The 10,976-nt window shown below is 39.1% G+C and overlaps 1 protein-coding gene across 3 annotated transcripts in view; it reads right to left on the bottom strand.

The window, feature by feature from the left end:
* TMEM71 (transmembrane protein 71) overlaps positions 1-10,768 on the bottom strand; it is a 58,650-nt gene extending 47,882 nt beyond the window's left edge. For 2 of the 3 annotated variants that reach the window (XM_011977102.1, XM_011977101.1), the window contains exons 1-4: positions 10,575-10,768; positions 8,941-9,016; positions 7,317-7,377; positions 1,615-1,827 (exon numbers count right to left, since the gene is read on the bottom strand). In XM_011977102.1, coding sequence (XP_011832492.1) covers positions 1,615-1,827; positions 7,317-7,377; positions 8,941-8,980 — 314 coding nt within the window. In that variant the 5' untranslated portion in view covers positions 8,981-9,016; positions 10,575-10,768. Of the gene's footprint in view, positions 1-1,614; positions 1,828-7,316; positions 7,378-8,940; positions 9,017-10,387; positions 10,466-10,574 lie in introns of all 3 variants that reach the window. The other variant, XM_011977100.1, reaches the window with a different exon arrangement.
* Positions 10,769-10,976: the final 208 nt, after the last annotated feature.

Here is a 10,976-nt window from a genome sequence, read left to right as displayed (position 1 = left end):
AAAAAGAAGAAGAAATAAAATCTGCTTTCATTTGAAACATTACCTATTTAGATCTATAGGTTACTACCGACACCATCTTATCCTGACCAACTGACTAAAAGGGATGTATGAATAAAAATGTCAAGTCTAGAGAGACTCACAGCAGAGGATAAATGGTGCTTCTTTTCATTGAAATAGAAATCATGTGAGAAACATTTTGAAAGAAAGGTGACCTAATCTATTGTGGACATACTGGGTTTGAGATGCCTATAGGAAATTCCTCCTTCCCTCATCAACAAAGGTAGAGTGTATTTCCCTGACCCTTATTACAACTTGCCCATATAAATTGAATTGATCAGTGAGATGGTAGCAGATTGATGCACACAGAGGCTTGAAATGTACCTGCTGTTGGGGTATGTCCTCTCGCATTTATGTAATTACAATGGAAAGAACATTTTTCTGTAGTCAAATGGTCTCAAGGGAATGACCTATATGATGCACACTGATTCCAACTGAAGCCAACCTCAACCTTGTTCAGACTAAACCAACCTACTCCAACTAACTTCCACATGTGTGGACTCATTGTTTTATATCATTAAGATTCGATAGTTATTTGTTACACAGCCTTATTGTGTCAATAGCTGACTGATTCAGTCAGCATATGGGTGGTTTTGAAGCAAAAGAAAATGAATGTGATTATCCAAATGTACCGATCCAAAGTGAACTCATCCCTCTTCTTTCCTCAAACATGCCCGTCCTTTCTTTCTGATCTTGATAAATGGTCCTACCATACATCTACTTGACAGAACCAGAGTCCTAAGATTCATGCAAGTGTTCTTCCTTTGTTGGACCTTCCACATCTTTGGATGACCAAGATTCCACCCCTTTACCATTCTTTTTATCTATCTCCCCACCCTTATTCTTTCATCATTGCTACCACAATTTGCTTTTAATCCATGGATACCTTGCCTTCATTTTTCCCATTGTACTCAGTCTCTACTGACATATTCATACACATCCAACCACCCATCCTTTCCACAGCGGTCACTATTATCTTTCTAAGAATACATCTGATAATTTATCAATGACCCCTCTTTATCTACAGAGTACTGTTCAAACTCCTTAGCCTGAAATTTAACCCCTTTCATCCAGCCCCTGCTCCTGTGCTCAGTCTTCTTACAAAACACCCCTTCCCACCCTAAGTTTATTCCTACCCAACTATTTGCTATTCTCCAAGTTTTACCAGGGTCTCTCAGAACCCCACACCTGTGCCATCTTTCCAGAAGTCTTCTTTCCTATTTTTATTTTAACTAACATCCTACATTTTTCAAGACTTAAATCAGTCATCACCACCTCTAGCGAGTTTATTTTTACCTATTCCCCAAGTAAAATGTATCTCCTTTCTTTTATCCCTTCACTGCACCCTGACAGGTTTCTATCCTGGCACCCATATTACTTCATCGCTCTCATTTGTTTTCATGTTGGCTATGCCCATTCCCTCTTACCCTTTGTATTTCCACAGTCTGGAACAATAATGGGCTCCTTATAAAAGATAGTTGGGTGAATAAATGAATGAGTGAACAATTAATGGATGAATTGGACTTCAGATTTCTTTCTGTAATATGCTCTACTTACCTAACTAAGTTCTCTTTGTACATAACACTGGTCTGGGATGGGTTCAGAGTTATGTTGCCATCTTTGTCGCACAGGAAGCTGTCTTCGTTCCAAATATAGTAGCCATTGGTGAGGAGTCTGGGACTTCGGCGACAGATATAGTGGGAGCCTGTCAGGGGATCTACGGAGCTGCATTCAAAAGAATGGTCACCATTCAGGGAATCACAGGTAAAACTAAGAAGGAAAAGGGAAAGCCCTTTAAATATCTATTCAGTACATCCAGTCCCACATTAACCACGTCTCATCACTGTGAAGGAAAATAACATCTTTGCATTCATGACTGTCAATTACTTCTGCAACCATTAGGAATGTCACTCTTAACCTTCTGGGCTTCATCTCCTCACCTATGACAGCATTAAACTACAGAACCTTTAGTGCTTCTTTCTGTTTTAAACCTTGGTGAAAATGATGGCTAATCACTTTCCTCACCATACGATGAACCTACGTTTGATGTTAGTCTATTATATTTTTTTGGATGGGATGTCGGAAGCTCAAAATCCCCTCTACTCCCTTATTTTGAATAGCCCTCCAGTTGCCAGATCTTTAATCTTGTCACTGTAATAGAGACGTTATAACTATGTAGCCACCGGAAACATATGAGGTACAGGGTGAACATGCAGTCAAAAAGATCATTTTTGGCCTGTGCAAATTTCCCTCCAGGTTGGCTGCACAAAATGGGCACACGGTTACCTTCCCTGATTTGGTATCCAGGGAAGCCTCATAATTCCTTGAGTAAACCTATATGTGTCTTAGTTTTAAAAAACAATCACGTTGAGATGGGATTGGTGGTGTGTGCCTATAGTCCCAGCTACTCAGAAGGCTAAGGCAGGAGGATCCCTTTAGCCCAGGAAGTTTGAAGGCTGCAGTGTGCTATTCATGCCTGAGAATAGCCACTGCACTCCAGCCTGAGCACCATACCAAAGACCCTGTATCTAAAGGAAGGAGGAAAAGAGAGAGAAAGAAAGAGGGAGAGAAAGAAGGCAAGAAAGGAAGAAACAAATAAGCGAAGGAAGGAAGGAAGGAAGGAAGGAAGGAAGGAAGGAAGGAAGGAATCACATGGCCCTATAATTGACAGGCAACTAAATTATTATGAAAATGTTTCATAAATGTAAAATTTCTTGAGGTGAGGTTTGGTGGAAGCCTGGTGACAATAGTAATAGAGCCACATTGGATAAAAGAGTATGTAATGTGTTATTTCTTCAAAACTGCTTAGTTTTTTCCCCCTCTCTTGTCCCATAAAAATTATTTTTCTTTGTCCTAAACCCCAATTAATCTCACTGTGATTTTTGTGTACGTATGTCCGCCTCAGTAATTATTTTAGACATTACTGGAGGGCAGATATTGTGAGCCTAAAAAATGTTCAGTATGTAAATAAACTCAATGCCAGTTACTGAATGAAATCACCTGACAGGCTATGGAAATCTGGTAAAACCTATGAAAATATATACTGTCTGAATGTATCTGAGTTCTTGGGGTGGTTTTGTGTCAATCAATTAACAGCACTGATAGTACAATAGCTCTCATGTGCTCTTACCTTGATGCTTTCAATAATTTTTACATATTATGTATTCCACTTAATTGCATAAATTGGGACCATATGCTTCCAGAAAATCACAGATTCTAAGAATCAGAAGGAGTTGTGACGGTCATGTCTGCAGCCCCACCAAATTTCCCATCTGCTGTATTTCTGACAAACATTGTCCCTCTCTGCATGCACACCTTCAGTAAGAAGGACCCCACACTTACTAAGCACCCCCACAACCCTTCACTGAACAAATATGGGCTGTAGCATAGTGGACAAGACAGGGGATTTGAAGTCAATCCCCTTCTAAGCCCATAATTCCAACTCTGTCATTGCTTAGGTGAGTAAACTTAATCCAGTCACTTAGCCTCTTAGACTGTTTCCTTATATGTAAAACAAGAAAAAAATCTTTATTATCGGGTTATCTTAATAATCACATAATAAAATAAATGGTCTGTGCTTAGCACCTAGTATGGGCTTAATAAGTGTTCACTTCCTCCCTTCTTTTCTTTCCCTTCGTTTTCCGTTCCTTCTATCTTCCATCTGAGATCTGTTCAGCTATTTAAAGAGAGTTTCCATGTCCTCCCTGGGTCCTCGCTTCTCCACATTAAAAGTCCTCCAGTTCATTTAACTCATCTTTATACGACATGATGTAGTTTTGACCCCTTAGCTATCATAGTTTGATGGCTTTTCTCTGAGTATTCTCCACTTTTTAGAGTTCCTCTTAAATATCATGTCAACCGTAGAACCTAGTCCCTTAAGTGTGTCTGCCCAAGAGATATAGGGACTATCACTTCCCTCATTATAGAATCCATGTCTTTAGCAATGAAGCTTAAGTCACATCAGCTTGACTCTTTTTTTTCTCCTCCAGTTACCAACATATTATCACACTATTAAATAGACTATCAAGTCTACGGCCATACCACCCTGAACGCGCATGATCTCATCTAAATAAACTATCAATTTCTAGTCTTTTTCCTGTATATTTAGAATTACCTTTCCTCTCTTAGACTTTTGGATCAATTTTATATTACAAAGTCAATATGTAATTAAGACTTTGCAGATAGAGCTAGGTTCATACCCTTGGTTTCAATCCTGGCTCTACCTCCTGCTAATTATTCTCTCCAAGGCTTAGTATTTTTTTTTTTTTTTTTTAAACAAATGTGAATCTGTGCAGTAAAGATTGCCCAAAATAAACCCCATAGATTTCTGTAAATATTTAATGTCATAATTTAATGGAGGTTGTTAATGTCTATGCTTTCCATTGCCTAATGGTGGTAAGCTAAGTATGTTGCCTACTGTTTGAATGACTATTCATTTTGTGCTGTTAGAATTTTGAGGGATTCGGCCGGGCGCGGTGGCTCAAGCCTGTAATCCCAGCACTTTGGGAGGCCGAGACGGGCGGATCACGAGGTCAGGAGATTGAGACCATCCTGGCTAACACGGTCAAACCCAGTCTCTACTAAAAAATACAAGAAAAAACTAGCCGGGCGAGGTGGCGGACGCCTGTAGTCCCAGCTACTCGGGAGGCTGAGGCAGGAGAATGGCGTAAACCCGGGAGGCGGAGCTTGCAGTGAGCTGAGATCCGGCCACTGCACTCCAGCCTGGGCCACAGAGTGAGACTCCATCTCAAAAAAAAAAAAAAAAAAAAGAATTTTGAGGGATTCTCATTATATTACACAAGACTTTTACTATATTAAATGATGTCATACAAATATGTTATCCCTGGAATCTATATGTTCTCAATCCAAATCATTGATAAAAATATTGAATAGTATGGGTAGAAATCTGAGACTTTGGAAACATCAAAAGGGACTATTTCCAGACATGCACTTTAACAGAACATTTTGGTTCTTGTTATCCCTATTAATAAATATGAAAATGGAGGCTCCAGTAGGTTAAGTTCATTGTTCAATAACTCAGGGCTTACAAGTGGGAGAGGCAAGTTAAAAATCTAGATCTTTTTTCTCCGACTCTAGTGCTCTTTCTTCTACAGCCTTTTGCCTCTGTGAAAATTAATGGGGCAACTATATGGTGCTGGACACTTAGGAGGTTTCAGAGTTCTGGACCTGTATTTCTATCTGCACTCCAATTTCCAAGGTTTCAACATTTGACAGTTATCAACTGCAGCCTCCCTAATCCCCTGGCATCTTTCCTTTATAATGCCCCACCTTTATCTATCCTCTCTTGATTGTAAACAAAATGAAGACACTCTTCCAACACTTGGATTATAGTTTTAAAAAAGGACCCTTCTGAACAATATCAAACCTTTAGAGCAGATAACAACATTATCTCTAGATCTTGACTCTTGCTTCATTCCCACAGCAAAGCCCAGCAACGTGCCTAACTGCCTAAAGACAAAGCCTTTTCTTTTCTTGTGAGGTTACTGACTAGGCCTTAGAAGAGCCTAAATCGTACCTCCTAGGATAGGACAAAGACTGATTGGTGAAAGGACAAGTATCATTAGGACCATTAAAAAATGTTGGACAATTACACACTGATAGATTACAAAATGTCTCTCATCCTTCTACACATCTGCCTCATGCTCTACTGAATTTCTGATATTTTTACATTTAAAAGCTTATATACAATGAAAACATGCACTCAGTCTAGTAATAAAATACTGTTTCAAATGAATGTGAGTTATTGAACATTGAGCATGACCTGGCCCCCTACTTTTTGCCCTTTATCTACTCTTCACAAACCTCTAAAAGCTAAGTATCATTATTATCTTCATCATATAGCAGGAAAAAATGCAAAAGCAGCAAATTACTTGGATATTTTACATAGCTAGTAAGTGGCAGAGCTATGATATGAACCCTATTCTATCTGACTCTAAACCATGGATCCTTTCCACATGTGCCTCTGTTCATATTGATTCATTTGGTAGCATCAGGAGGCCTACAATTTACAAGAAGGAGCCGGTCCTAAAATGAATGTACGATCTCTTGATGCTGTAGGCACATTTCACCATGCTAGGGGAAACGTCAGCTGATGTCTGCATAAGGAATAAGAGACACTCAGTGAGTCATTGAAAAAAGAAAGAAAAAAGACTCCCTTGTAGCACTTCAACAAAATGGTAGACTGTACATGTTTTGGTAGAGCATAAAATTCGGCCATTGGTATAGAATTGTGTTGCTTTTATAAAACAAGATAGGAAAGCATATTTAAAAAGATATCAGTTTGAGAAAAAGTAATCATTCATCAGTATTCAATAGTTTCACCACTCACCAGAGAAACAATTCACAACTGCCTATATATTGACACTAATATATATGATATGTGATTATAATATATATATTCATTATTCTATTAGGCAAGATTTCATTTAGTATGTACATGGCACTGAAAATAAATAGCCTTTCAAAACTAGATGATAGCTAAAATAATAATTTCAAACCAATAATACAACAAAGTAAGACATAGAAATCTGAAACTTTGGAAACATCAAAAGGGACTATTTCCAAATAATTATTATTATTATTTTGAGATGGAGTCTCGCTCTGTCGCCCAGGCTGGAATGCAGTGGTGCAGTCTTGGCTCACTGCAACCTCTGCCTCCCAGGTTCAAGCGATTCTCCCACCCCAGCCTCCGGAGTAGCTGGGATTACAGGCACACCACCACCACACCCGGCTAATTTTTGTATTTTTAGTGGAGACAAGGTTTCACCATGTTTTATCCAGGCTGATCTCAAACTCCTGACCTCAAGTGATCCACCCACCTCGGCCTCCCAAAGTACTGGGATTACAGGCGTGAGCCACCATGCCCAGAGAAGAATGATTTTTTTTTTTTTTTTTAGACAAGTCTTGCTCTGTCGCCCAGGCTGGAGTGCAGTGGCACAATCTCGGCTCACTGCAAGCTCTGTCTCCTGGGTTCACGTCATTCTCCCACCTCAGCCTTCCGAGTAGCTGGGACTACAGGCGCCCGCCACCATGCTGTGCTGATTTTTATTTAATTTAATTTAATTTTATTTTATTTGTATTTTTAGTAGGGACGGGGTTTTACTGTGTTAGCCAGGATGGTCTCGATCTCCTGACCTCGTGATCTTTCCGCCTAGGCCTCCCAAAGTGCTGGAATTACAGGTGTGAGCCAGCACGCCTGGCCAGAATTATTATTTCTTAAAAGAAGCTCCGTAACATACCTTGGGAAAATACACGTGGGAGACAGTTCTCCAGCATATTCTCTTTCCAACCTGGAAGAACCTGCGTAAACAAATGAGAGAGAAGTAGAATGTATCATACCTGATCAACAGTTACATATGTTGATACATGTATCAATATGTGTAATTGCAAACAGTGGAGGCATGTAAGAAGATGGGAATAGCTGACGTTCCAGCTTCAGCTGGAAGATTCCAACTAGTACAGACACCCTTATCACTAGGGCTCTACTGGAAGCAAGACATAAATTAGAGGCTTCTATCTTCTGTTCCTGCTCCCACATAACTCTCCAGAAGTTCCAGGTGCAGTGGCTCACGCCTGTAATCCCAGCACTTTGGGAGGCCGAGGAGGTCAGATCACGAGATCAGGAGATCTAGACCATTCTGGCTAACACGGTGAAACCCCGTCTCTACAAAAACACACAAAAAATTAGCCGGGCGTGTTGGCAGGCGCCTGTAGTCCCAGCTACTCGGGAGGCTGAGGCAGGAGAATGACGTAAACCCGGGAGGCGGAGCTTGCAGTGAGCTGAGATCCGGCCACTGCACTCCAGCCTGGGCGACAGAGCGACACTCCGTCTCAAAAAAAAAAAAAAAACAAAAAAAACCAAAAAACGTTCCTTAGTGCAGAATAAGGCAATAATAAATCATTAGCATCAAACTGAGCTCATGAAAGGATGGGAAAAAAACGTCTTGTGTGAACGGGAGAAAACCCAAATCAGTTACCCAATGTGTTGGTTATTGTAGCTACTCAGTAAACTGAGGAATTCAATCATTGTTGTAGACTCTCTCTCTTTAGTGCATATTAAGACACTTCTACTGTAAAATAATGAGCAAAAGACATTAGTGGGGAAGAAATAAGGTTTTGTTTTGTTTTATATAAAATTTTCCAATGTATAAAGACTGTGAGTATTCTTAATTATAGAAACATCATCCATTCGTTCATTCCAGTTTAACCAAAGGCATGGCAACAGACTTTACTTGGGGAAAGTTGGAGTTGATTAATATTCTAAACTCTAAAGCAGAATTTTATCGTGTGCAGAGATGGTGTCAATGGTCCTAACAGACAAGCTTAGTGAAATTTGATTCCATTACGGACAATTAGTATCTAGGACAAAGAAAGGAATTTAGACTTTCAGATTGGGCTGGTTGATTTGTAAGGAGAAAACTGTGGGTGTGTGAGGGAGAGTTAGAAGTGGGGTTTTGGGAGAAAATAACAAGAGGAAGGAAGAAATTTGAAACCACTACCGTTTTAACAGCGCCCTTATTTTCTGCAAGTAGCTATCAAAATCATTCAGCATTTTTTATACACAAACAGTTTTGCATCTTAATAGTAGCTGATAAACAATCTCCTTTCACATTTATGCACAGGCATCTAAAAAAAAACGGTGTTTTTTTTTTTTTTTTTCTACTAGAAGGAAAAATACCACATTTCTTTCAAGGAAAAAATGAAGTCAAAATCATTGCCAAAGTGAACACTGGCATTTAAGAAGCACAAGCTACTGACAGATGGTTAATGGTCTGAGTATCAGCAAAATCAAAGCAAGGAAATTGCTAAAAGGAGTCTAATCGTTCAAAAGATAATTGCGTATCACAGTTCTTCTACATTTACTTGCTACTGGTGTTGACATCAGTTGAGATATTCGGTACATCTTGGGAAGGCCGCTTGCTCAAACTTCACAGATTCTCTGCAAAAGACGTTAAAAAAAGGTGGACTATATATTAAAAATAGAAAAATTATGCCAAAACAGATGGCATCTACTAATTGCACTAGTCAGATTTGTTTACTGAAATAATACAGAGATACAGAATTGAAGGTAGGAGACCAGATTGAAGACACAACTTCTCTAAAGTTATGTCTGCCTCTATGACTTTGAACATTTTCCATTGCCTCGCTCAGTGCATCTCAATAACCTTTTTCTGTAAATAAGAACCATACTTTATTTGGAAAATCTAGACTTAAAAAGGTTGATTTGTAATCCAAAGACAATAATGAAGGTGAGGTATTTGATTAAGAAATGTTAATAAAATGACTGGTCTAACAGTAATTTAGCCCCCAAAACAAACTTACTTGTATTTTAATCATCTGACACAAATCATCTTCATTATCAAGTTTCAAAAGGTGCTTGGAGATTGGTGTCTGTCTTTTGCCCAACAACTTGAACCATTGACAGGTAGTCACAGAGAGTGTTTTTTAATGGCTTTTATCAGCCTGGACATTCCTAAAGAGCATAAGTAACATTGCACTAAAGATAGCATACCACTGGGAAGATTTTAGAACTCAGTTCCCACGAAGACATAATTTAATTTCTCAATTACAAATTAAAAACATATCAAAGAATGCAAATTATGCAAACTTTGATCATTTACTGTTCATGAAATAGAACCAACTTCTGTTGACTATGAAACTTTGTATATAGTATCACTATCCTAATCACTTTATAAGGTAGAACTAAATTCTTTTCTGATTCACCACCTATGGCCACATTTTGTAACGTGAGAACTAGTAATGGATTGTTTTTGTAGCTGTAATACAATCAATCAAACCAGGCTAATTCTATACCTTCAAGTTGACTATTTCAATAAATATATACAAACCCTATAGGAAACTATAAACCTGGTTTATAGAGACCTTCAAAGACGTCAGGAGAACTTTCTGGCCTTCCTTGGAAGATCTCTAAATCAAAGCACACATTTACAAATTTCATTTGTTTGGGATATCAAATAATCCCAATGTAATGTAACATATTAGTATGTCACTTGTTCTTTTCATTTTTGATCAATATTGTATGGATATGCCCAGCCCAAATTACCTTATTTTAGTGTTCCCCAAGTATTAAGCTTAATTTTAAGCCTGTCAATCCTGCAGCAGAAAGTAAGGTCTTATTGCTCTATCTTACAAGTGCTTAGAGGAATCTACAGGCAGTACACTGACATTCAATAGAAAATTAGCAACAGTAGAAAAAAAACCCTTCAGTTATAGATCTAAAACTTTTCAAGAAACAGAATCTGCCAGTTCCATCAAAGCAACACATCTATTCTGAAAAATGTGTGCATACATGTTCCTTCCAAAGGGAGTTCCCAGCCTCTTCTTCCAATTGACAAAGGACAAAATTATTACTGAAATATGAAGCTTCCTGTGGTTGACAGTGGAAAATTTGAGGACTGAGCAGTTCCTCAGCTGAAAAAAAATGTCTGAATGTCAACAGGTGCAAAAGTCTCTTAATAAAGGGAATCCCACCCTACCTTCTTCTCACGGATGCCCACACACATTGCCGTGCACAGGTGTTTGCAGAGAAGTTTTTGTCTTCAGCAGCCTCTTCTTCTCTTGTCTGTTTTCTGGTATAAATGAGCGTATAGTTCTTGGGACAGTCAGTCTTACAACTTCTCTTGTTTTCTTTTGAAAACAGCCTGCGTAACCAGAGACAAAGAAGCAGAATGAGGTCATACTTCCTGTTGGGCTCACATCAGTGGCATTCACACTGAGGAGTGTGGTGAAGATTTCACAGAGTTTCCTGGGCCAGCAGCAGGGAATGTGCAGCCCGTGTGACAGGCCAGCTGGTTACAACCTGGTCACTGGAGGGGTGGTTTGCTGAGCTAACTTGTCACCTTTGGCTGCAAGAACATGAGAAAGACTTTCAGTCTCAC

This window comes from Mandrillus leucophaeus, unplaced genomic scaffold, assembly GCF_000951045.1.
Source record: "Mandrillus leucophaeus isolate KB7577 unplaced genomic scaffold, Mleu.le_1.0 Scaffold173, whole genome shotgun sequence".
NCBI classification, from domain to species: Eukaryota; Metazoa; Chordata; class Mammalia; order Primates; family Cercopithecidae; genus Mandrillus; species Mandrillus leucophaeus.
The sequence above is the reverse complement of the archived record's forward strand: the minus strand, read 5'-3'. Positions and strand labels throughout refer to the sequence as shown.